Here is a 27,944-nt window from a genome sequence, read left to right as displayed (position 1 = left end):
CACACATTGCGGTCCTCGTCCTCCAGCTCTCACCCGGCGGCCTGCGGATGGTGTGTGGTGGACAAGGCTGCGGAATACCAGCGGGGTCTGCGATTGCTAGAGGGGAGTGGACCCCCACCCCGCGGGAGCTCAGAAGCCGCAGCGCTCTTAGGCAGCTCAAGCACAGCGCCATGACCGACAGTGACAGCACAGGTCACCTCCAAGCTGGAACCGAAAGTATAGAGCCCAGCACAATTCCAGAGAGAGGCTTGACACCCAGTGCGGGTTTCCACTTAGTGCATTAGGACTCAATTCAGGCAAAAGATGGCCATTTTGACATACCAGTTTTTACAAAAGTGTGGGTGAGCTGCGCACCAGTGAGCTCTGCTCTGCCAGTGGGTGGTGGATTTATTTTGCTGAACTAAAACTGCTGCTATGTCAACTCTGCCAGCAGAGCAGAGTTCACCGTCCACCCCTAGTTATTGGGTGGGAGTCTAGTTTTAAAATAGTCTAGCGTGTACTGAGGGTTAATTTTATTTTCAAAGGGCACCCTGACGGAGTTAAAAGCAGGTGGGGATGCACTACGGAAATTAGTATCCTCTGTATCTGGGTCAACATGTTTCAACCATCGAACCAGTGCCTTTCTGAGCTACTTGGCTTTCATCAGGACCACTCTAGGATCCTGTTGGCATCTTCTTTGTGTGCATTAAATTGTGAAATTTCCATTCACCATACTCATATGTGCCATACTTACCTACCCATTTGGTCTCTGTTAGCATTTCTTCAGTAGCATCCTATTTAGAGCTCCAGGTAAGGAGGCAGGGGGTCCTTATAGTCAAACTTTCATCAGAGATCTCTTCCTGGCCGTAAACCATCAAGATGTGGGGGAAGGAGGAACCAAATAGGTTTGTGCCTCCTAGTGGGTTACGTAGATCATTACCTTATCCCATGAGGGGCATCTCGGTCAAACTTTAACTACAAGGAGACGTAAAGAAGAAGTTTAGTGGTCTGGGATAGATTGTGGAGTGTCAGAAAGGGAAGAACGATGTACGGAGTGTAAAGAGAGTGAGAAAAGACTGAGAGTGGGGTCGCAGTCCCAGGTGGGAGGTGTAAATGATTCAGGTGTGATTTGGCATAATGTTAGATTTCATTGATCCACTATCATGTCTTAAAAGAAAATTTAAGTATGCCTTGGTACTGGTTGAAGTGCACCCTACGTGGTTAGCTGTAAAGTCTTTTTAGAAAGATAGTGTTAACTACAATGTTAGCTATGGATGAAGTGTTTAGGGAGGAGTGTTATCCCTCTGTTCTTGTAACAGATAATGGTACCCAGTTGACCTCGAGAGATGGAGTATTTATCTTCCTGTGGCATTAGTCATACTAGGATTGCTTTGTATAACCCACAAGCTAATGGTTCTTTGAAGAGGGCCAATAGGATGGTTATAGGGACCATTCAAGAGGAGTGACCAGTGAGATGTATGTTAAGGAGTTGGTGAATGATCTGGTTTGGGCCTATCGTACTGCAAGTCATAATGTGACAGGAAGAGTTCCTTTCATGTACATGAGTGGATGGAAGCCAAATACAAAATTGGTGTCTACTTGGGTGAGGAAAATGGTCGTTGAGGCATGAGAAGCGAGAGGTGACCAAGACATAGAACAAAGGAATGAAAGTGACAAGAGAAGAGTGTATAGAAGAAGTAACAGTGTTTCTATTGGAGAATTGGTTAAAGTAATCTGAAACGTGCACATGGGTGGGGGAGTGATGGGGAGGCTTTCTAAATTTAAAGGTCCCTTCCCGCTAAAAAAGTGCATAAACTTTATGTTGTGTTGGCAAATGGTGAAAGGTGGCATTGTACTCAGGTTGCCCTCTACCAAAAAGGGGGAAGGTGTGTAAGTCAGGAGGACAAAGGTTGCAGTAGTTTCATGTTGATGGATGATCGAGTGATTTGTCAGCCCAGGGAACAGGGAGCAGTTTATGAACCAGTTGGGGTATGGGATGTTTCCGCTTCAGGTGATAATTTTATGATGAGGGAACAGAGGGTCAGACTTCCTCCAGCATATCTATGTGAATATGTGAGAATAATTTGGGATCTCTGGTATATCTCAAAATTGTATTTTATATGTTTTGTTTTATTCTGTTTATTTTGTCATTTTAATTGTGTTCATAGAAGAGAATAGAATGTGTTATGTCTTCAAGACAGAATCGTTCTGTGCTAACATTCTTGTGTTGATTGGACTGATTGCATGGATTTCATTTGAGTCACTTGGTGACTGATTGGAGAGGAAGAACCACGCTCAGGTCATGTCTACAATAAATCTGGATATACTCACCTGGAGGGTCTGTGTTTACTTCTTAATAATCTCCTTGTAATATAAGCACTTATATACATAGTCAAAATGTCAAACCTCTCTTCCCCCGTGTCGCTCTGTGGCCCATGCCCGCACCAGCAGATAAAAACAACAAGACATTAGTGGCAACCTGAAAAAAGGGAAATGTCTGGATATGGGGGAGATTTCACAGAGGGCTGCCGCCTTCCCTCACACAGAGGTTAGCCAGTGTCTTCCCATCTGGCAGTGAGGTGCCAGCCCTCAGCAGGCACACTCTAAGAACATTACCAGGGCTAGACTGGGAACCCAAAGCAGCGCTGGCAAATTTTATCAGACCGTCCCTATAGGGTGCACATCGGGTAAGCCTGACGACTTCAAAGGGGCTTGAAGGGTTCACCCCCCAATTAAAATTTGGGACAAAATGGCAAAAATTATGCATTCTCCAACACATTTTTCATTATGTATTCAATTGTATTCATTTTTAAGGCATAGTAAATGATGACCTTAGAGTGCACCAGGCTACAGCAATCTTTATTGGGGCACTTCAATGATTCCCTCACCACCACCTTCTAACAAACCCTCTCATCTCTCCATAGCTCCTCTTTCACAAGTATTTAACTTGTTTTATAGCGCCTCTCTTACCAGCGTGGGGATGTTGGAACACTTTACATCACACACACAGAGACAATTAATCATATGTGTTTAAGTCAGTGTATATAAAGTTTTCAATAGTCCTTGGTCTGGGGGAGCATAAACTCAGGATTCTGAACGTTACACTGTTGTTAGGGTTGGCTTTACTAATTTATTTCTATCCAAACAAACCCTGTAGGGCAAAATTAGGATAATCAAAGACTGGGGAGAAAAAACAACTTTCTAACCTGTACCATGCAGTTTGCATGCATCTCTTTGAAAGCAGTTCATAACTCACTGTGCTAGATTATGATTGTAATTTATGAACTGCACAGTAATAGAAGGAGCTCTGTGACAAAAGCAGTATCCCACTGAGCATTGCACATGAAATACTGTTCTGTGATCTGTATAGAAGACGTTCTTTGCAGCTGGCATATTAATCTTCTGCTCTACCTTAGATGAGTCAAAACTGCCAGAAGACAAAACCCCGATCTCTCTCCGGCAGGTACATTAATCACCAGTTATCTTGGCACTTTCATTGTTGCCTGAAAACTGCTGATATATAAGGAACTCCCTAGTGTTTTTAAAACTGCTGCACTACTACAAAACCGGCCCCAAGTAACAAAAGCGACCCCCACTCACTTTCCAGCCTCCCGGGGAAACGCAGTGGCGTAGCTTGGTCAGTAAGATTGGGGGCGGAGTGAGCTTCAGATGTCCCGACAATCTCGCTGGCATATAATGTTAAAGTACGTTATACGACAAGCAGGGCACGAGAGGGACACTAAGTGCATATATGTCAACATTTTAGAGCTGGCAGGTTGGAGATTTAAAAAATAATAATCGGGAGAATGTTTTTTTTTCCACTGACATCTGCCTGAATCGAACCTGTTGGCATGTATGGTGACAGACAATCAGCATTTCATTTTTAGCAGTTTAATAACATAGAGCAAAAAAAACAGAGTTCTAAACTCTGTTTTTGTTTGCTGTTTGTAAAACTGCCAAAAATAAACTGTTGAAGCTTGTCACATGCTCTAATCTCCCCAATCCAAAAATTAAGGACAAAGCGTTAACCATTGATGTCTGAGGTAATTGATGGAGGGGGAGATTAGAGCGTGCGTGACAAACTATTTTTGCTAATTTTACAAAATTCTGAGTCGGGTTCCTGAATGCAGGGATCGGGATGGGGGAGACTAGCCTTGAAATTGGTAGCGTCCCGCCTCAATCGGGGGTGTTGGCATGTATGTAAGTGAGAGAAAGCACATTATTTTGTGAAATAACCAACATTTTTAAGTCTTTCCAAATAGAAGGTGTGTGTGTACGTTTTTGTCTGTGTATAAAAATTCTTGGAAAAATCTGACAGACACTTTAGCATACTCGATGAGAAGCCCCTGCACTAGACTATAGACATTTATTAGGAGGGTGCAACACCCCAAATACAGACAAATATACCCCCCTTCAAGCGATGCCACTCGAAACGCTTGATGCCCGGTCCAGCCAGTCTGGCCTTGAACATCACTGCAGGGCGTGGCTGCGGGGTGTAAGGAACGGGACGGGTGCTGCGGGGGTTAACCCGCCTACTGGTTCTCAGGAACGGTGACAGGGAGAGAGCGGGAAAGCACTGCCTAGCTGCAGCTCTTTCAGCATCTCCTCGTGCAGAGGAGTTCGGGGTCATGCAGGCAGATGGTGTACCTGAAACCCGGGAACAGAAGCATCACCTCTCCTGCTCTGATCAAATCTGCTCCTCCTTTCACCCTCCTCATCACAGCGGCCCCAACTCTCACTGGAACTTGTTAAGTGTTAATTCGTATCTGCTCTTCTCCTAGCTCTGACAGGTAAGTGTTTTTTTTGTATTCTAAAGAAAGTTTCCTGTCGCTTTGGTTATCGCTATGTGGGTTTTGAATAGCACTTAAAATGAATGCTCATATAGAGTTTAGGCGCACCCCCACATTTTCCGATAAAGTGTGCTTCGCCCAGATGCATTCAAACAAGTGATGCTAGGATTAAAGCTCTGGTCTTCAGGGTCCCAAACCGCCAGTCTTTCCACTAGACATCAGCCTCTCAGACTGATCAAACCATTCGATGCCATGTCCCTGTTAACTAGTCTTGAAACGTTTAAAACATCTCAAAATATAGTCCAAATACCATCTGAGAAAAGCTGAGTCCTGGCACCAGATTGTCCGTATAGGGGGTGGATATGTTGGATAGGATATGGATCCTCGCAGCCACCAACGACATCCGATTACTCCTAGACTGCGGCCACACTGCAGCACTCGTACTCCTCGACCTCTCAGCAGCCTTCGACACACTCTCCCACAGCACTCTGCGCTCCAGACTCCACGACAAAGGAATCCCCAGAAGAGCCCTAGAATGGATCCACTCCTTCCCCTCCAGGAGAACGCAGAGGGTCAGACTCCTGCCCTACACTTCCTGACCCACAGGAGTCAACTGTGGAGTCCCCCAAGGATCCTCACTGAGTCCAACACTGTTCAACGTATACGTGGCCCCTCTCGCTGCCATTGTCGGAAGTCATGGTATGAACATTGTGTCATATGCCGATGACACAGAACTCATCATTTCCCTCACCGAAGACCCGGACACGGCCAAAAGGAACTTCCACTCAGGAATGGAAGCCGTCGCAACCTGGATGAGAGAAAGCTGCCTCAAACTTAACAGGACTGAGCTCATCCTCTTCGGAAACGCCTCCTCAGCTTGGGAAGACTCCTGGTGGCCCACATCCCTTAGTGCCCCCCCCCCGCACCGAATGAGCACACCCGCAACTTAGGAATCATCCTCGACTCCCTATCCATGACCCGCCAGGTAAACTCTGTCGCCTCCTCCTGCTGGCACACACTCCGCAAACTTCAGAAGATCTTCAGATGGATCCCAGCAGACTGTCGCAGCAGTCACCCATGCTTAGTCATTAGCAAGCTCGGCAGCGCCCTCTACGCCGGCACCTCAACTAGAAACATCAAAAAACTACAACTCATCCAGAATACGCCACCAGACTCTTCCTGGACCTCCCTCGCAGAGAACACATTTCCCAACACCCGAGGACCGTCCACTGGCTACCGGTCTAGAAGCAAATCACCTTCAAGATTTTCACCCACACGAACAAGGCCATACACAACGCAGGACCAGCCTACCTGAACCACTGCGTCTCCTTCCACACCCTCGCCAGATCCCTCCACTCCACCCAGATGGCCCTGGCCACCATCCCTCGCATCCACAAAACCACTGCCGGAGGACGATCCTTTCACCTACAGTGCAGCAAAGAGCTGGAACATCCTCCCCCTGCACCTCAGACAAAGCCGTCACTCACCATCTTCAGGAAGAACTCAAGACGTGGCTCTTCGGATGAGCACCCCCCCCCCCCCCACACACACAGCACCTTGAGAACCTCATGGGTGAGTAGCCGTGCTTTACAAATATTGATTTATTGATAATTATGTGAAAATAGATGCGTCCCATGTGGTTTGACAACCTCAGCTAACGATGTCTTCGTAGCTAACACCACGTTGCACACTGGGACTTGTAGTTTTGTTTTACTCATTGTAAGTAAAATAGCACTGTTTAAGTTTAATGTAATGAATTGTTTACTTGTTCAAGGACACCCACAGTGCATGTGTGACTCCTTTAACCAGTTGTATGATGTAATTTCTGATCATATACTAAAAGCAAATGCAAGCCCCAGAGGGCAACTTGCCTGCTACCCATGGGTAGGCAGGGTTTCATCGCCCCACACACGGGTAGTAGGCACTATATAAATATTACAAATAATAAAATACTTTGTCTCTTTTGGGTATATTGTTATGGTAACATATTTACTGTTCTGTTTCCTTTTGTACTGTCTGCTGATGTGAACATTTGTTTTATCATGTTGCTGCATGCTAGAAGGATATCATGTGTCTGGTTTGTAAGGGATAGCGTTGCCACTTTGCTGAATTTCATCTGATCACTATTTTCCCCTTTCTGGAGTTTTCTGGTACAAATCGTTGACCTGAGTAAGCCAAGACCAAAACTCCTTGAATGAATTAGGTTTACAAATGAAGGTGTAGGTCTGGGAACCTGGCACCTTAATGATATGGAACAAGGTGGCAACCCTTCCAATGATGAATGGGTATATCACAGATGAATCCAGCAGGCTTTCTCTCGTTGTGAACCAGGACTCTGGAACCACCTTTCTTTGCATCTCAGACTTGCAATTCAGGGCTGCAGTCCAAAGAAGGTCTAAAAAAGCCCTTTTCACAATATTCGTGCTGTCCTGGAGCGTCCACACTACCTCTTCTCTGTGTATTATTTATTTTATCCCTTCGGTATTTTACGCACTCAGGGCCCTCACTTCCCATTGTAAACGTAGCTGCATGTCCCCAGATCCTGGCTGCATACTCTGTTGGCATATACGGCGATTCACTGCCTCATGGGGTTCGGTTTACACTTCACAAATGCCTCAGTATAAAATAAAACTACACAACCAATGAGTGGATGCCGTCAGAGAGCTTGAATCCTTCTATAAATGGTGTTCTGGTGGGTAATCCTCAGACTAGAGTGTACCTGAATTCTGTCAAGACGCAAATGTAAGTGGCTGATTCACAAACCTTTTAATGTGTTAAAGTAGACTTAGGCCTACATACCTTACATGTGGATCACGAGAGTTTAGATGCATAGTGTCCGTGCTTCCACTTTACTTATGCAATAAGTATACACACATTACACCCACATATTTAGACTACAATTCAAAAAGCATACTCGGGGGGTGTACGCCCAGGCAGCATTGTGGTGCATTCGCAAAACTTCGGGAACGCTTTCCTTCATAGAGTTTTTATATCGCTGAAAGTCAGGATGACACGGAGGTCTGTTGAGTCTATACTTTCTTTCCACAGACCATTTCATGTGGTGTATTTTTAGTTCAGTAAATTCAATCGAAGCAAAGAGAGACTACAGGTCCCAGAATGCAATATTTTCCAAAGGAAATGACCAGGACTGAGTAAATGATGTTCTAACATAGTCTTATAGCAACTCTGAACTCTTCACGCACACTCATGGACCGCGCAAGGAGTACAGAAAGTGTACTGGTTATTCCTATATTTTGTGGCAAAAAAAGCGCTATGACGCTTATCCAGATATACCGCTGTTCAACATGTTAAAAAAAAAAAAAAAATGAGAAAGATGATGGAGATTGGAAGGGCGAAACCTATTAACTTTGCCAATGCTTATGTGAAGACGATGCTTAGATTTGTTACCTCCCGGTTCTGCCCTTCGCCCGATGGCTGAGGAAGCAAATCGATGCAGCTGAGTGAATCGTAGGTTTTGATGCAGTATTTCATGCCTTTCCACTCTGCCCACTTCTCTGCCTACTCTCAGGCACTTGGTAGGGTGACCAGATTTTGAGGAGCAAAAACCCGGATAGGTCAGACATAAAAGAAGGACTAGTGACTTTACTCTCACTTTTATATCTGGCATGTCCCGTTTTTTGTGTAGCTTTGTGAATGTTTGCCTATTTATTTATATATATATATATATATATATATATGAAAGAAAAGATGTCCTGATCTGCGTGTTACGGCGCACTTAATTCTCCGGTGGTGCTGGTTTGAGGCAGGACAACCATATTTTCAAAAAACAAGATTCTCTTTCTGTTTTAGCAAGAGAAAACCGCACTCTGTCGTTGTGCCAAAAATACCTTAACTTTTAATACATTAGTGAGATCATAAACAAACAAACAGGAATCCCCTGACGCGTTTCGGTCTCACCAGACCTTGTTCACAGGTCCACCTGTGAACAAGGTCTGGTGAGACCGAAACGCGTCAGGGGATTCCTGTTTGTTTGTTTATGATCTCACTAATGTATTAAAAGTTAAGGTATTTTTGGCACAACGACAGAGTGCGGTTTTCTCTTGCTAAAACAGAAAGAGAATCTTGTTTTTTGAATATATATATATATATATATATATATATATATATATATATATATATATATACACACACACACACACACATTTACAAGACTACACATATAAAATTAGCTATGACTTGACCTCCCTCCTTGCACCCCAACACACCCCCGCCCACCTCTCTCTGCTTCCCCACTCTGTCTCTCTACTGGGAGCAGACAGTAACAGATACATTACTTTAATTATTGCATACTTTGGAGGCGTCTGTTAAAGGAGAGCATACCTTTAATTTATGCTTCCTTAGATAATCTGACATTTCTCCCAAAAACCGGGACATTTATGTAATGATCTGACCTTTGTCCCAAAAACTGGGACAATTGTTTAAAATTAAGAGAAGCGTCTGGACACCGGGACTGTCCGGGGAAATCCGGGACGTCTGGTCACCCTATACCTTAGGCGCGTGGTGGTCCTTTCCAAACTCATCTTTTTGTTTCTTCACATCATTACTTTTCTCAAAGACCCCAGCACGGCGTGTTTCTGCTTTGAATACACATTATGTTTCCTTTAATAAATGTCTGTTTTGTGCTATATTTTGGCCAGAAATGAAGCCCCTGGATTGCAGCGCGCCTCGGGCGATGCGTCCTCGCCCTCCTTGCCGGGGTCTGTTGAACTGCTTGCCGCCTTCATGCAAGATTTGCAGACAAGTGGAAGGACCGACTCTGAAATCTGGAAGAACTGTGAGGTACGGTATTGTATTCTCACCAATGCTATGGAAAGGGTGTGCTTGATTCAAGTGAATGTGATAGGAAACCTTTTGTTTCTAACGAGACTGTCACTCCTGAGTTGGCTCTGAGAGTTAAGAATTTTCTTCTGAAAACTGTGTGTAACATAGATCACCGTTTTCAAACCTGGCACGACCATCCATGAAGTAGTGTAGGAGTTGGATAATAGTAAAATGTATTTCCAGCGCTACAGAATGGTAAACCCTTGATAGCAAATGCTGTCTAAAAATACATGATTAGTAATATGATAAGCCCTTATAGGAACTGATTACAGATTGGGCGGAGCGGTATCCCTGGTTAGATAGCGCTCCGACCGATCAAAAGTTCTAGGTTTTTTGGACCCGGAGTTACTGGGCGCAAGATATCAAGGCCCGTTTTACCAGTCAGTAAAATCTAGTGCAGGGTAGCCAGGATTTGAGGGCACAAGTACAGGCCCATCTCAGTACCACCCCCTGCTGGAGGATGGGGAGCAGGTAAAAGTGGAAGCAGAATAGTCCCCGGAATGGGGAATATATATCCATGCGGATCAGAACCCAGTAATTCCAAGTCCGCATGGTTGAAACCTCGTAATAGGGAGATTGAAATCTAGATATGGATAACGGTTCGTGTTATCTCTGCATCTAAAACCTGGTGTTTAGGCCTGCATTACCTGGAATCTCACTCTATTCATCTCATCCCTGATAAGACTGTGTCCTTTCTACTATACTATGAGCACGGTTTGGCCCTCTTTGAGCTACAAGGTGGTGATCCATGTCAGATTTTCGGGCTAACTACGTACATTATTTCTATTTTGTTTATTTGTAGGTATATGTATCTGCTGTGGATATCCTGAAAACATGTCACGGATCCCATCTTCCTTGACGTTCATAGCACCTTTGAGTTAGAGTTTCCTTGCTTCAGCTGCCCATTGAAATTGGTTAATATCGATTTCAGACACTAAAATGTCTGTTGCCAACTGAAGCTGTTGTTTCCTCCCATACATGTTTCTGTTCCATCTTTCCAGTGACACTTTACCCAATCCTCTGTTCCATGTGTTGGTCATATTGCTGTCCTAGTAAAAAATGTGTACGCTTGTTTTTTATTTATTGGTACAGCATGTGCCTCTGCGGAGACACAGATGAAAGATAATGAATGATCACCATCACATAGTACATCCCAAAATTATATTACAAAAAAGAAGTAAAAGATGTAAACCTTACAGTGCACATGACAGAGTTCAAATTCACTAATTGTACATAGCTTCTCTACTACTACTACTACTACTACTATTCTCTGTAGTCTTCTATTACAGCAACCAAACGGGGATTTAATATTAATATACGTGCAATATGGCTCCTTCAGTGCAATATATGAAAATAACACGTTACACTCTGCACTCTCCCCAAAACATAAAGTACAACTCGTTGCTTAATTAGAGCCGGTGGTTTCCCATGCTCGGCACTGGCACTTAATTGTTAACATCGGCAACTATGACAGTTCACCACATGGTAGCGCTGTTTGTCTAATTTTGTGATGAGCACATTCACCATTGTTTAATAATTCTTATATACATTAAAAATGACTAATACCTGACACCCGAATCTAAGAGGACCTTGGTTGGCAGGTATTAGTCATTTTTTAAATATATTAAAATTCTGAATTGTCGCACGTGTAGGAGTGTGATTGTCAGTAGTTGTGCTGACATTGCCAACGTGGCAGGGGCAATGGGAGGTACAAGCTGCAGTGGCCTCCTGACAAAGACCCTGGCACTTTTTTTTTTTTTAAACAAATTAAGCACTGTTACAACACCTCTGTAGATCCTCTCATCCAAGATATATGGCTTTTTCCCTGTAAAAGAAGCTCTACGACTTACAGTTCAAATAAGTGGTCTGACCGCAGGCCCTAGAACAGCTTTGAGGAAGAACTGGGTACTTCGCTGACACAAATCTGGTCCAACCATTTGAACTGTCTACATTGGTCCAAATCAAATTAGTGGTTCGGCTTCCATCCATATCTGTTTCTTTAGGCACCTTCTACGTGAACCAACAAGGAGCCTGCTGCCATATCCTTTTTATTCAACTTCAGTTGTTTCAAAGCTGTACGAATAAAATCATATAAATCGAACTGCCCTTTACTATCCATCTCCAGTTTTGTAAAAATAGCATAGGCATATGAATTCTTGTTTATTCACCTTGTGCCATTGCAGGGTTGTGGACCTCATGATGTGCTGTTCGGGCATTTCTTAAGATGGAAAATGCCCGTCTTGGCGCTATTTAAACAAAATCTTAAAATACACTAATCCCACCTTTGTACTAGCTTAAATCCTTTCAGATCCTATATTAGCGTGTTAAAGATAATGGGTGGGAGTAAAAAGGGGAATTTGGCTGTACATGGCTGTGTAGGGAGCTTGTGCCAGAATTGACTATGGGCTCTGTCAAGAAAGAGAGTGCGAGAAGCAGAAAGCGTACTGGAGCCCGAAGAATTGCCGAAGCTGCAAGCAGATCCCCCCTACCCAAAAATCAGGGCTCAGAACTACTGCACGGGGAGAGGGGGAGGTTAGGGCCCAATCTTCTTAAAATATTGTCTTCATATGACAGAACGACGGAGGGCCAGATTTTCAAACGTTTTGTCGAAAAGACAGAAATCTTTGTATCGTGGATTTCAGACTGAAGAGCGCTTAGGTTTTCTGCTTTTGAGGATTCAGGGAGATCTGGAATGTGTATGGAACTGTAGGTGAACTGTAAATATACCTGCGTTCTCCTATTTTTCCACGCACACTCCTCCGGATTGCCTATAGGATGGGTAATCTGCTGGGCGCTTGTTGGAAACTTTTTTCTCCATAGGGAAATCGTTTTCTGTGGAGCAGAGTGACCATCTTACCTTACATCCCTGTGGGATATTGGAATGTTATTTCCAGTGCTTAATTTGTAAATTAAGAGGTGCCGGTGCTCAAAGCCCTTCTCTTAAACACGAGGCTGCTGTAATTACATCTGCCCGCACTGAATACTGAGACAGGTATTCCTGAAGCCATCTCGGGCCTCTTCAATCCACTTATGGCCACCCCTGCACTTTCAGCTCATCCTGCAACTTTCTACTTTCTCCCTTTGTGACGCTTTATAGTTTTTCCTTCTTCCGTCTTTCACATATGTGTCTTTTGCTCGCAGCAAAAAGCTTGAGGCATAAGAATAAGCCCCGGCCCTCACAAATAAGTGCCGGTGCTGAGCACCGGAAACAACAAGCACAGATTAAGCACTGGTTATTTCCCTTCCCCACCCTTCTACAAGAGTAGCCTTATATGCGTTTCCAGGAATGGAAACGGCCCTTGGGATTGTGCATCACTGGGAGCGCATCGGGGCAGCCTCTTTTGTATTGGGCCACAGTGGTCAGTGGCATCTGGAATGCTCCTTATTGACGAGTGAAGTGATCCTTGAAGAGTGAGCCAGCTGGTCTCTCAGTTGTAGGAAGGTGTAGTACAAGACCGGTGTGCACAAAGCTCTAGGACATGAGGATGGAGCTTCCAAACCCTGGTCATTTACCTGGATGCTTCCAGGGCATGTTTCTGCACGTGGTGCCTGCACAGGCAGGGACCCGCAGCCATTTGCTGATTAATCTTGCTTCCCTCCCGCCCCGAGGGGAACGCCTCAGCCCAAACTGCTAGGCCACATCGTGTCGCGTGACTGCGAAGACGTGCCGTTCGGCGCGATTAGGTTTCTCCCTGAGCCACGGACGCCGCAGTGCCGTCTCTCCTGCGGATACTTTGGAAAGTAGGGCATTCACCGCAGGTGGCCCACCCGTCAAATCATTAAATCATTCACGATCCAGCAAACGCCCCGGAAACCGCTCCGAATTTAAAGGGCCAGTGCAGGAAAGGTTTAAGCATAGACAGACTCTCCATATTTTGTTCTTTACTTTTAAGTTTCTTTCGTTTTTGTAAACCTTGGGGTTATCATCATTTAAATATGGTGTTGTCTGCACCGGTTTACAAGGTGGCTGTTTGCCTTCTATGAGAGACCCACATCAACTCGGGTAATCTCAATAGGCCGAGAGTGACATCGCCTCAAGTAGCTGACTGAATGTTCGCTTCAATAAGCGTTGTTCTTTCATGGAGGACGCACTGCCTTTTAAAATGGACAAAGCTCATAAATTGCAACTTGTGATGAAAACACATTTAGATAATGGCAGGATGTTGTCTTCAGTTTCTGTTGTCATTTATGTAAACTGCGTTTACCCGAACCAGCTGCTTTCGTCTATGTATGTCACTGCACACTACACCTATCGAGCATTCCGATTAAGACGCACATTCTGCTTACAATGTGGTCTGAAAGACAACTCCAGTTAAAAAAAAAAAATGCTTCTCCAACAGTGCAAACTCTCAACAACTTGTTTTTTGTCTGTCTTGAGGAGTATAAACTGAAGGGAAAGACAACATTGAGGGCCTCATTACGAGTTTGGTGGGCTCCCCCCAAACTCACGCATCCGGAAGACTGCCAGTTCGGTATTCCGCCCGTTGGCTCTATTACAAGTTTCCCGCTGGGCCTGCAGGCGGAAACAGCGTTTCTGCCCGCTGGCCCAGCGGGAAACTACCCACAACATTGACGCCAGCTCGTAATAGAGCTGGTGGCAATGATGTGGTGCATCAGGAGCGATAGCACCTGTCGCGCTTTTCACTGCCTATAAATCAGACAGGGAAAAGCATAACAGGGCTGCCCATGGGGGCCCCTGCACTGCCCATGCCAAGTACATGGGCAGTGCAGGTGTGCACAGCACGCTGTTTCCGCTAGTCTTTGCATGGTGGTGGAACCGCCATGCAAAAGCTGGCTGACATGGGGTTTGTAAACCCCAGGGCAGCGCTGCTAGCAGTGCTGCCCTGGTGGATTCAGACCACAGGCACCATTGGCTGGTGCAAATGTGGTGGTGCTGGAGGTCCAACCGTGGCGCTTTCGCCACGGTTGTAATGTGGAGGCTGAACCGTCACATTGGTGGTGGTCCGACTGCCAATGCGAGTCTGGCGGTCCTAGGACCGTCAGACTCGTAATGAGGGACCGAGTGTCTTCCGTACTGTGCCATTTTGTGTATGTAGGGCAATCTTGCGTCTCCCCATACATCTCCTCGGTCTTCTGGCTACAGCTTATGTTCATCACATAAAGGGAGTGGACGTCACAGAATGTAGCTTTGTGCAAAGCAGCTATGGTTCACCTCCATCTCTGTAGGGGGTTGGGGGTTTCTCCTCTGGGATCTCAAAAAATGTCATGGGGAGGTGGAAGGAGTGATCTTTGCTTTTGTTTTTTAAACACATTTTTATTGTTAAAAGCATGACTTCATAATTGTATCTCCACCAACAGCTCACCCTGGGGGTAGTAAGCTTCACTGTGAACACTGAAAACGCTGTGGTTGCCATGCAATCGTCCTTTAAAAGAAACATGGATGAAGCATATTCTTTCCAGTCTCGGGTAACTTATGATTTTAGGGCCAGACGGGGCTGCCACTTCAGGAACCGGATCATTCTCTCAAGCTGCTTCTTGTTCGTTTTTTTGAACTTTCCGACATTAAAATGGATCTCTTGCTGTTAACATTTTCATAGTACAAATATTACCGAGTTTGTCCCACCACATGCTCCAAGGTTGAGTGTTGTGCGATTTCCTCTGCTGAGCGATTGATAGTCTTACTACTAGGAGCATGTGTGTGATTACTTTGCCCCTGGTGGTTGTGACTGAGTAAGACACTTTCAAAGTAACCAAGCATTGTCACCAAGGGGTCAGATGACAGGCTTATGTATTAGATAGTTTTTACTGTCATTATCCTATATATTTGGACACATTTCCACCACATATATATAAAAGTACCCGAATCCTGCCTACCTCTCCAACATTGTTTAGAGGCTCAAAGTATTGACTCCAACTTTACTGGTGTAAAATGCCATCTCAGTAGGATCTTATATGAGTTTTCTTTATGTTGGGAACATATTGATGATTTCGCAAGTCTGTTCCCTAGTGCTGACCATTCCTCGTTGGGATTCTGCTCTAAAGTTGGAACATGCAGTTGGACATCTCAGAAGGGAATCTGGCATTTCAAACAATGGGAGTTAATGGCTAAGGACACGAAGACACTTGTCCACTCCTCACCACCGCTTCCCAGTGTTCGAGCAGTATTATCTCTGATATTATTATAATCTGAGGCACACCCCCACATTTCGGGGGAAGCCATTAATTGTAATGGAAGATGTGAACTTTCTGTTCTACTCTAGCCCAAGGTTTCTTGTAAGGTAATCATGACCAATCCAGTGTGGGCCAAGTGGATTTCAGAAGCATTCTGTTGTATGGTCAAGTAAATATTTTATAAAATTTCACTCCCCTGGTTGATATGACGAAGGGCGTTAATGGACAATAATGCCTTGTTCTTATTATGGTAGTCAGAAATTCCAATTTCAGCAGCTTTGCTGTTATTGACCTTAAGGCATGAAACCATTAATAAAGGCTACATTTCTTTTAGTAAGTATGTCAGCGATGACTGGGTTAGTTAAGAATCCGAGAATGTTGGCTACAAACATTGTGAATATACAATGAACACTGTTGGTTTTGATGCCCTGCATGTGTGAGTTAGCTGTTATCGTGTGCTTAAAGGGTGCAAGCGACAGAACAACGAGGAGTGAAGAGAGCATGTACGTCTCCTGGTTAATAATATTTGCAAAGTGGACTCTTCATTTATCTTTATTTTAGATTTCTGTCCGAGGTCGTTTTTTTAAGATGTATGCTTTCATGTTTTGGACAGGGCGCTTTACTGTATGAAAAGCTTTTTCAGTGTCTAGTGATAAGAGCATCGTGGATTATTTGTTTAGCTTGCTTTGTCTTATCATATTAACAGCAAAATCGATTCTGTCCCTGGCTGATAGGCTAACATTAGAGTGGGTCAAATGGAGGTAGGATGTGAAGCTAGTATCCTAGTATATATTTTAACGCCATTGTTCAATGATGCTAAGTACCTATATGATTGACATTTACAATTAATCTTATCTAGTTTCAGAATCAAGGTCCTTTCTGACTTAATTATCGTTAATGTAATCTTTCTAGTTTGTGGGAAAGAACTGAATACCTTAGTCAGTGGGTCCATCTGAAATCCTTGATAGGATTTATACAACATATTGGTAAAGCCACAAGGATCTGAAGCTTGGTTGTGTAGTGAGCTTTGAATTGCTGCTGTAACTTCAGATTTGTTGATAGGCTGACCCAGTTGGGATAATGTCTCTTTATCAATAGGTGAAATGTGACGTTTGTTAGGTAGAATTTAATGTGTGGTTCTTCTATTTTTTTAAATGTGTAAAGGGATGTAATAAGGGTGAGTCATGTGCCATATGTCTCAGGAACAAGTCTAGAACAAGTTCTTACCTTTCATTATGCAGTTTCTGTCTTGCAACTTCCTGAATATTTTGGACAAGCAAGTGGTTAGCCTCGTCTCCTCGTGCATAGTATTTTTGCTTAAGATTGAACATTTTGCAGGCTCATTAAATAACCAGACGCTCTTCCAGTTCACTTTTGACTCTCATGAGAGCCCAGTAGGCCTTACGCGAATGGTCATGTTGTGTTGTTGCTGAACCCCCTAAATTTGGACTTCTAAGTAGAGTTTTTTTCTGTTTTGTTCTCTTTGTATGTGCATTTGTAAGAAATACGAGTTCACACGTAATAACTGCCCTGACATACCCCACTATGTCCCCTATAATGTCTTCATTCTCTGTGTAGCAGTGTAGCATCTCTTTAGTAGGCTTCTGTGCGCAGTAGAAATAAAGGAACTGCTCCTTTCTCCTCTGTCTTTGAATCTCAATGTCTGTTAGGTTCAGATCTTTAGTACCTTTTGTCAGGGAGGTCGGTGTGAGGTGAGTGCAGTGCCTAGCTGAGGAGCAGTTAATACTAGGTAAATGCCAGTGTGTTGAACCAGCATTCTGTTTTAATACACCAATCCAGATTTTGTATGTAATGGTGGACTTGTGTGTTTGAGCAAACAACTAGATCATAAATGGCCACAGGGAAGGTAGATGGTGGTTAGTCCCTGACTACAATTCTCAGAACATGAGCTCCTCTTTATCATTAGAAATAGAAAATAACAAAACCAGAACTTAAAGACATTAACAGTAAATTCAGCAAACACATAATTGTCCCTTTATAGTTCGGCGTGGATAGCACTTTGCCAATTCTATGCTTAAAAACTTTGCTAGAAAAACAGACATTTAAGGTGAGCAAATCTAGAGTGTCACTTGTGTTGCAGGGTGCTCCTTACAGGAGCTGCTTTCCACCTAAACTTGGGAACTACCCAGAGTTCTCTTTTCTGTTTTACATATTTATATATAGTTGCCACTAGGTAGTTATAGTTAGGACCTTTCTAGAAAACAACAGTGGTTACTTCAGCAGCTGTCTGGAAAGTTTCAGGGTGATCTGTCAAGTGGGGGCAAAGGAAAAAGGGGGTGGGGGTTCCCAAAACACATTTCCCCATTTATTTTTCCATAAGGATTTTGAACAGCGTTCGCGCCGAAACCACTGGACGGAATTACACCACATTTGGCAGAAAGGTAGCTAGCTCTTGGTCCAGGAAGAGCCCTTCTTGTTATTTGGTGTAAATCCTTTCAGTAGTTTTAGAGAAATTAAAAGAAATCCAAATTTGTATACATAGGGATGCAAAGCATTTGTGACATCTCCAGATCTCGTACTGAGATCAGATTGGCTGCCAACACTTCAACAAGGAAGTGTTGGCAGCCATCTTACGACTCCGCTTCAGCCGAGTCCCACAAAAAAGGTTAAAAATAAAGAAAAGGGCCATGATGGTACAGTCACCCCGACCCCTTAGCTCTGGTGGTGGAGTCCCAGAGGGACCGCAAAACTGTGGCAAAAAGTAAAAAAAAAAAAAAAAAACCCAAAGCACTGGCTCCCTCGCTTCGTTATTCAGAAGTTCCGGGGTGGGCCAAGCCCTGGGGGCGTATATATTTAATGTGGGGTGGCCCCGCTGTCCCGGAGACTGCCACCTCCCTGGGGCTTTACACAAATATTATGTGGTGGGGGGGGGGGAGGCACGCGCCAAACCCACAGCCCCAGGGATCACCACCTCCCAGGGGCGCTAGTTATAGTTACCTTATAGCATGAGTTATAGTTACGTGAGATAAATAACTACAACTGGTGACTTTCTATGCTTTGGGATGTTTAAAATGTGAGTCTAACTATAACGTCACTGTAACCTTTTGTTTTTTAAAGTGAATTTCTATGTTTTTTTTTAAATTCTATTTCCTAACTATCTGTGTAACATTAGTTTTTTTCAGTGTGTGGATATGTGTGTATATATATATATGTGTGTATATATATGTTGCTTTGTTACCAGTCCAAAGCTGTAATACTGTGCCTGGAGTAGTAAATTACTTTTGTCATTTTAAAGCTCGGCGAAATGACACTATGTCAATCCTATGCTTAAAAACTTTTCTAGATAAACAGAAATTTGAGGTGAGCAAATCTAGAGTGTCGCTGGTGTTGCAGGGTGCTCCTTACTGGAGCTGCTCTCCACCTAAACTTGGGAACTACCAGTTCCCTCTTCTTTTTTAGCATTTTATATATATATATATATATATATATATATATATATGTATGTATATTTTCTGTCTGAAATAACGTCTTTGTCATTTGGTGCGTGTAGGCTATGGCGAAAGAGAGCTTACACTTAAGTTTCCAAGTCAGTATTAAATGCACCTCTGAGTCCTCTCATGCCTATATTATTACTTTGTCTGGAGTTTTCTCAGTTGTCAATTTTCTCAAGCATCCAACCGAGTTGGATGTCTGCTACATTTATTCTACTTAAGCAAAATTATCCTGCACATGAAGCTATCCAGACATCGTCATTTCTACATGGCCCTCCAATGTGTCTGTGCTTTATGCAGTGAGTAGTCCAGATCCTGGAGGTATTTAGTGATGTCCTGTTGGAGCATTTGGTTTCTTTTTCAACTCTGCCAGGAGCTGTAGGATGCAGACGAGCAGATCAGTGCTTTCCATCTGCTTATCCATTGAGATTTCACTTGGAGGCACCTTCTCAATGTGTTCTTTTTTTTTTTTTTTTTTTTTAATTTTTCCAGAATTATGTGGGGCCAATGAGTCCCTGATTTTAGGCAATTTCCGGGCCTTCTGTCTCACCACTGCCATTGCAGTATTCGTAGGAAGCGTGATGGATGAGGCCGGTGTTGTCAGTAGGTTTGTTTGAGGAATAGGTACTCTAAATGGGCCCCTTCACAATGTGGCTCATAGAGTGTTCATGTGAGACGTGTGCAGCAAAAAAACTTTCTGTTGATTTTTGCACAAAATTTCAGAATTTGCTGGACCTCATTCCCTTATCTGCAGCCACTGCATGGGTTGTTGCGTGTTCTTTTTTTACTTGCCAAGACGGTCTGGTTATGGCTGCACTACAGAGAACAAATAGTGGGTGTGGGAACTGTCTACTCTGCCTCCCCCACTGTGGAGTCAGCAGAGCTGCTCTCCATTTCTGGTGGCAAACGCCACTGCCAGAACATGCCCATCTTCAGTTAGGACACTCCCTGGGGGCAGGGGCAAAAAGACTTTCATAACTAGGGTAATCACAGCTGTTCAATGTGTCCACTGCAGTCGTATCTCAAGGGTCAGGGTTATTTGACAGTGATTGGCCACATTTAACGCAGTATATTATCCCCGGTGGGTGCTGTGGTCCCAAACTCGGCAGGGATGCCCCCTGGCTGTATGCTTTTGATTGGTATCATTATTGTACATCCCTCTCTCTTCCTGTTGTTTGCATCACATTGCTCACACCATTTATGCATGTATAAGTCAACAGTATTCTTATACAGAAATCAAAAATATGGAAACCTCAAAATAAAGTATCAAAAAACAAGAAAAGGGCATACTAGTCAGCAGTGCAATACTGTTTACAAATTAGAGGGTGAAAAGAAGTCTGACTGCATATTTGCTGACAGCTAACTTGGTTAATTTTAAAGGACTACATGACTCCTGTGTATGGAGTAGAGTGGTAGTACTACAGAAACTGCAGTTGTAAGCACCATGTAATATTTTTTTTTTTTACATTAAACAGGCCAGGTGGTTACAGCTGTTCAGCTTGGTGGAGAAGCAGTGTCAAGAACAGATCACTGCACAGCAAGAGCAGTTCCACCAACAAATCCAAGTAAGGAACTGTCTTGGAGTTGCAACATTTTTAACTGAATCTTTTGTCTCTTATTCTTTATGACGGTCGTATCCAGGTTTGTAGAGGTTGCCTGCTTGGTATACACAAGGTCATTTATGTTTTTCATTAAAACTTCGGTATTTAAGGTCATTGTCATATTTGATCTTAGTAGACAATCTGATAATTTGAAAACAAAATCCATGTGCTGAAGACGAGGACTAAATCCTTCATGGCCCTCAATTACTCACCTTTTATGAACACTAAAGATCGAAGCATCTCTTGTGCTAGTTATATTAGTACTCAATTTAGTTTTTTGTTATCGTAAACATTTTACTGATTCATTTTCACAAGATAAATATTTTGTAATATACATAATAAACATAGCATACATTTACCATAATTCAGCATATCGTTAAAATAAAGCAATGTGTTAGAGCAGCAATGTCTTTGACACTCCCCTTGAGAGAGTGTTCCTGCTCAGGTTAGGTATCCTTAGGGTGATCAACTGAATTCAAAGCACAAAAACATGATGTGACAGTAGACCTAGGCACTGGGTATAAAAGAACTGTCTCTGGAGAAATGGCCAATGTGATTCAATAAGTATTAGTGCTATGTCTGTATCAACGACAGGTGTAGCATGCCTGGAGGTGTATGATTTACCTCTTTGCAGACAACACTAAAATTTGTATAAAGGTTGATACCCCAGGCACAAGTAGAACAACATAGGACGGTTTAGCCAAACGTGTAATAGAGACCAGACATTGCATAACTAAGATTTAATGCAGTCAAGGGAAGAGATATTGTTCAAGGGAAACTGTGGAGCTCAGTATAGGATGAGTGAGAGATTATTATAGACCATTATACAAAAACTGGATCTTGGAGTCACTGTATATGTGTGTGAGTACCCGCAAACCTAGCTGCAAAGCAAAAGAACATTACAGGAGAAGAGGAATGAAGTTAAAATGTATCAGCAGAACAGCCATTCGTCACATAATCTGCGTGGCTGGGTGGTGGGTGAGTGACTCTAATTACTTTCAGGCAAGGTATTCCTTCAATAAATGTATCTTCATTCCCTCCCGGAACTGGAGGAGAAATGTAATTTAGCAAGTGTACTATTCCAAATCGTGTAGTGGAGTAGCAGGAGTAGAAACGATCATCAATGCGGAGAGATCTCTACAAGTCAGTAAGGACGTAATTGGATAGAAGTTGCTGTCTGTACTTGGACATCGTATTTTGCAGTTGGGGAATATGAGACGATCAGTCAAGCACTAGATAGCTAAAATTGAAAGTACCCCGAAATCCAGTAGTTACCCACATAACGATAAAATGTAGTTAGAAAGCACTCATGGACCAACATGTATGTTAGGGCGGCTGTAAATGTTCAATAGATGTGATATTAAGGATCTTGTTTGTCAACCATCAAAATAAATCTACCAACTTCTTAGAGGGTTTTGTGCATCCTGGTGCTGTCAGGTGAGTCTGTTACTTGAATACCACATTTACGGTGAAAAAGAGAGCTTGACACTTGATTAGAGACGTGTCTTAAATTTAATGGAGTAAACTGAAAATTAAGGAAGGGGCTAAGACTGCAGTGTAGCCCCTCTCTTTTTTCCAGGCAGGAGTCAGGCATATCCTTATAATTTCGTGGAGGATTCCAGCACTAGTTCACTAATCCTTTACATATATTGAAACATGTTATACCCATTTTACCCATCCCAACAGTGCCCTTCCGGAAATGTAAAGGCACCACATAGATCTCCCAATGGAACCAATGTTCGAGAACTACTGTAACTAAGTAAGGGCAAAAAGGAACCATGTCTGATGTCAGAGTAGTCAGAGAGATTGGTAGGGTTGTACAAGATATCCTTCTTCAAACTAGCCACTTGAAGTACCTCCATCCTGTTCCTGTAGTCTTCAGAGCGAATGAGGATTGTGCGATGTTGCATCTAGTTTGGGCAGATGTGCAGTGGCTCAGTGGGCACAGTCAGTGAGTGAGCTGGAGGGTAGCAGATTAGGATTGAAACATCATAGAGAAATCGAAACATGTGAAGCATAATCCCAGTTTCCATAGTCTCTGTAAGATCCACAACCAGCACAGGCGATGTTCAAGAGCATCAGTGGCTTTAGAAGTTGTTGTCCTGGTATTTTCCAGCTCTACCATTCTTTTCTCCAGTGCCGTTACTCTGTCAGGCACCTTTCTTGTCTTACATTGGAGGTTTGCAAGCTGGTCACATTGTTAGCCATTTTGTCTGAAAGCGTTTTTGCTGTATTGGTGAGAACATCTTTCAGACTATTGTTGACTGTAATTTACAAACTACACATAGGAGTTTTGTATTTTTCAGACTGGAACATATTCCTAAAGATCCTAGGGGTGGCAACAGAGAACTAGCCCTACGTAAGAAAGAAGCTCTTTGGATCATGAGGTTAAGAGCTGTTGAATCAGGCCTCAATTCTGATAGGGAATTGGAGTTCTTTTTGGGAGATTAATTGTTCTAATCCTGTTTAATGATGGCTTTTTGTTATTACTGATATATTACTGTGCTGTGAATTCTGATTGTTTGTAAATTTATGTTTTATTGATAAAGATTTTGTGACATTATCATGAACCAAAATTCTCCAACATGATATTATAAGGGATATACTGGATATCATACTGTTTGAGATTGGCTCTATTTTTGAACCGGTGTAAATCATGACATATGTTTCCTACTTATTGATTTGGTTTAATGACAATTTTGATTGTGAGTCACAACTACAAGGTGCTGAATGATTGACTGATTTGTGGGATTTTTCTTCTACAATTTGGGCCATTTTTGATGCCTGTCTGTTCCCTCAATTTAAATTCATATTTAATTTTAGGTCAGCACAACCTAGTAGTTATGGAGATTAGTCTTTCTTTCCTTTCGTCTTCACATGGGAGCGTTGTTTGGTTGCCCAGGTAACGCACTCCATTTCCATTTAGTTACTTAGCGATTTTGAGGTGCGTATCCTCATACAGGCCAGTCCTCTTTCTATTTGCATGGTAACGTTTGGACGGCTGCCCCGCAAGTATTTTTACTTCTGGGTCAGATCGTTGAATACACACGAGACGCGCACTCGCGTCGCGGCGTTTCCATTCTCAGGCAACGCCGGTATGCAGTGATTCTAGTAATATGAGGTGAGCATGGAAGATCCAATTTTGATTTCTTTGTAAGATTGTGTACATTCAGGAGCTTGATTCGGAGTTCTGTTGATTTCTGTATTTGCTACTCATAGAACTTGTTCAATTCTTTCACAGTCTGATATAAAAGACGAATACACACTACCATTTGACTACTGGATGTCAGGTACCTCACATGGGGGCTCGGTGTGATTTATAGTTAGGAAGAAGTGGTTATAGACTCTATGGTTTATTGGAAATAATTTAATTACATTAGGCTCTTTGGCTTTTTCTGTGTTTATACATTAGATCGAGTCAGCTTACCATATAATGAGAATACGCTTATGCCCTTTTTTGATCCAACAACGATTAACAAGTATGAATTTTCGGAGACGTGTTTAAATAATAAGGTATTTAAGGAGACTCTTTAGAGGTCCCAAAGAAAAGTATTGACACTAGGGTGTTGTGGCACTTAAATTGTAGATGCATGATGTCACTGGTTTAACTAGTTGGATGAAGGTTAGCAAGAGATTAGTTTGCTAATTTGTGTGGGGAGCACTTTGTTAGAACTTTATTTGGATTCGCATGTTGTGTCTGCACCAATACTTAAGGAATCATCACATTGGTCTCCTTCATGAGACCTTCACTTTGGTTTAAATGGGGCTCCCTTATTACATATATTTTCATGTAAGTTGGAGCATTTTGGTTCCTAATTTTTGTTATTTGTTTACAACCTGTAGCCCTGAAGAAGTCGTTCGGGAATGTTAAGAAAATAAATTTCCTATGACGAAACACGTGTTGGCTGAAATTGTATCATCAGATCACAATTGTATTACTACGGATGGATTTCTAAGTGCTGTAAATCTTTGATCGGTGTTTGGTTTAGTTTGGACAATTTAAACTTATATTAAAATTGATTGTGTGTTTCTCTAATAACTACTCTAAAGTTTTTTATTTGATAAGAGAGGTGCCACACATTGTTTTTCCTGTTTGTTTGGTTTTTTCAAACCTTAAGGGGTTGGGTGTTTCCCCTGTGCAGGCACCTTTCATTTCTTTTTCTAATTTGCTCGATATAGGATCTTGAGCGCCCATTCAACCCTAACAATACACCCCAAATCTTTAGGTACAGTTTTTTGTAGGGGGGCTGCTTGGCTCCTAGTTTGTATTTTCAGATTTGTCATGGATAGAACGAAACTAGCGGAAGAGTTATTTGATAGCATAGCCAAGAGGGCTACATTCCACAATACGTTTCGCAATAGTGTGCATGTACAAAATGAAGGTTTACGTAGCAAATTCATTAGATTAGAGAGATTGAAGAAAAGTGAACTATCTAAGTGGTGGGATGGGGCAACACTCAAACAATATTTGAAATTAGACCGCATCCCTCGTGGGTTGAGATCCCAAATTTTCCCCACATATGATGATCTGGATACAGACCTACTAACTCTTTGGGACAAAGAGCTTACAACTAGTTCAATGAAACTCATGTAAATATTAATTACTAACGCGGAAAGGAAAGTGGCTAAACTTCAGGCTGAGATTGAAGTTTTGGAAAAAGAAATCGAGGGTTTAAATTTAAAAGAAGCAACTGAGAAGAATTATAAAATTTTAGAAAGTGTTTTATTGAAATTTCAAGAAGAAGTGACACAAAGGAAAGCACGGAAATTAAAACGTGATGAAAAAGACTACTCGACAGGCAGGGTGTTTACCTTTTCCAGTAAATACGATCACTTGGTTAATGTTAATCTTACTCCTCGAAGATCAAGCATGTCCAACACCGCTGATTCAACTTCCATTAGTACTCCGGTTACAAGTGATAGTGAGTCAGATGTTATAGCAAGTACGTCAGCTCTAGGTCATAATACCTCAGGGGAAAATACTTTTTTACAGGAACTGATGAGGATGAAACGAGGCAAATTTGTCCAAAATAAAGGTACAAGAAAACAAGGAGGGGTAACAGAGGAACAGGAGGCAAAATCAAAAGATCGAGATGGGGTTATAACGAGATCCCGGGACAAGAGAACGTAGGCTTGGATGAAGCATCATCCATTAATGTCATTAATCTTTCCAAATTTGAGTTAACTGCAGGAGCCAGGAGTCTTTTGGCTAGAGGACTTAATTTTTGCCCTAAAACCTTTGGAGATCCTTGTAGATCTAAGATAGATTTATTTAAATTTATTCGCAAGCTTAAGTTAAAAAAGCATTTCCATCAGCACCCAGTAGAGAGTTCTCTACCAGTTCTGGCCACATCTTCTTTGAGTACTTTATCTATTGAGGAGGTACATGACACAGCACTGATTTTGTCTTTAGCTGAAAAAGATCAGGATCCAGATATTATATCAAGTGTGCTACAAGACCTAGAAATTGAATCCAACAAAAGCACTCCGAGTGGTTTAAAGAAGAAAACCTGTTGGACTCCAAGATCTTGGAGCCTAAACTGTTTCAATAGGTTTTTTGAGTTGGTCTGTCAAGACTATGACAAATACCTTGCGAAGAATAAATTTAGACAATTCACAAAGAATTTGAATCCCGAAGAATTAGATGCACTTAAAGTACTTAAACGAGACAGAGAGATTATCATCAGACAAGCGGACAAAGGACGGAACGTGGTCCTTTATGAACAAGAGTGATTATGATAGTGAGATTCTATCGCAACTGAATGATACAACATGCTATGAGAAAATCCAGGGCAATCCAATTTCTAACCTTACCTATACGATCAATAAGAAGTTACGTACCTGGATGGACAAGGGACTGCTCAGTAAAGATGAGTATCTCTATTTGAGGGTGGATCAACCTAGATACCCATGTTTATACACTTTACCCAAGGTACATAAGGGTCTACCTTTCCCACCTGGTAGACCGATCGTATCGGGTATCTCAGTTCCTACCGAGAGACTTTCAGAATTTGTAGATTGTTTTTTGCAACCGATATTATACAACTTACCCTCTTTCATAAAGGACACCACACACATATTGAGTCTTTTGAATGATGTTGAGTGGGAAAATAACATGCTATTAGTAACATTGGATGTGGTATCCCTATACACGTGTATTAATCACGATTTAGGACAAGAAGCCGTTAGGTTTTTTCTTAATAGAAGATCCGCAAGTCTCTGGGAACATACGGCCATGCTAATTGAAATGATCAATATTATTCTTACCAACAATTACTTTTTATTCAATAATGCTTGTTTTTTACAGAAGCAGGGGGTGGCAATGGGTTCTAAATTCACCCCCTCCAATGCAAATCTTTTCATGGGGTGGTTCGAACATAAATGGATTTGGGGCCCCATGTCTGCTCAATGGCAAACACATATACTGTTTTCGGGACGTTATATAGATGACTGTTTTCTTATCTGGACTGGTGGTGAGCAAAAATTGATAGAATTCTGTAGCTTTCTAAATTCTAATGCCATGAATGTTAAATTTACATATCATTATAGCGCAATGAGCATTGAATTTTTGGATGTGGAAATTTTTGCCGCCAATGGTAGAATTCAGAGTAGACTCTTTCGCAAGACTATGGCGTGCAACTCTATTTTGCATGCCAATAGCTCACACCCTAGACACCAAATAGTCTCTATTCCCTTCGCAGAATTAGTAAGGGCCAGACGTAATTGTAGTTTGGATGATGAATTCTTACAACAGGTTGATGATATGGGCAGAAGATTTGTAGCACGTGGCTACTCGAATAAGCTAGTGAAAAAGGCACAGTCTAGAGCCGTACGTTTGATGAGAAGTGACACCTTGAAAACTAAAGATCGGAGGGAGGTGTTGGATAAATCGAATAAGATTCGATTTATAACTGATTTCAATGATGCATCTCGGATTTTATTAAAATATATGAAGAAACATTGGAGTATACTGCTACAGGATGAATCCATGAGAGATTTTTTACCTGATAAAGTTCCAACAACATACCGGCGAGGTAGAAACTTGAAAAGCATTTTATGTCCCAGCTTTACTACCATTTCTCCTCACAAAACTTGGCTTTCCACTAAATTGGTTGGTTTTTTCAACTGTGGCTGCTGTGGAGTATGCC

General features: G+C 42.4%; 1 protein-coding gene across 4 annotated transcripts in view; it reads left to right on the top strand.

Moving 5' to 3' along the window:
* MPHOSPH9 (M-phase phosphoprotein 9) overlaps positions 1–27,944 on the top strand; it is a 311,640-nt gene that overhangs the window by 34,613 nt on the left and 249,083 nt on the right. For all 4 annotated transcript variants that reach the window (XM_069214980.1, XM_069214979.1, XM_069214981.1 and 1 more), the window contains exons 3-4: positions 9,428–9,569; positions 20,671–20,760. In XM_069214980.1, the coding sequence (XP_069071081.1) occupies positions 9,428–9,569; positions 20,671–20,760 (232 nt within the window). The remainder of the gene's footprint in view (positions 1–9,427; positions 9,570–20,670; positions 20,761–27,944) is intronic.

Source organism: Pleurodeles waltl, chromosome 11 (assembly GCF_031143425.1).
Source record: "Pleurodeles waltl isolate 20211129_DDA chromosome 11, aPleWal1.hap1.20221129, whole genome shotgun sequence".
Taxonomy (NCBI): Eukaryota; Metazoa; Chordata; class Amphibia; order Caudata; family Salamandridae; genus Pleurodeles; species Pleurodeles waltl.
This window is presented reverse-complemented; position numbering and strand designations above follow the sequence as displayed.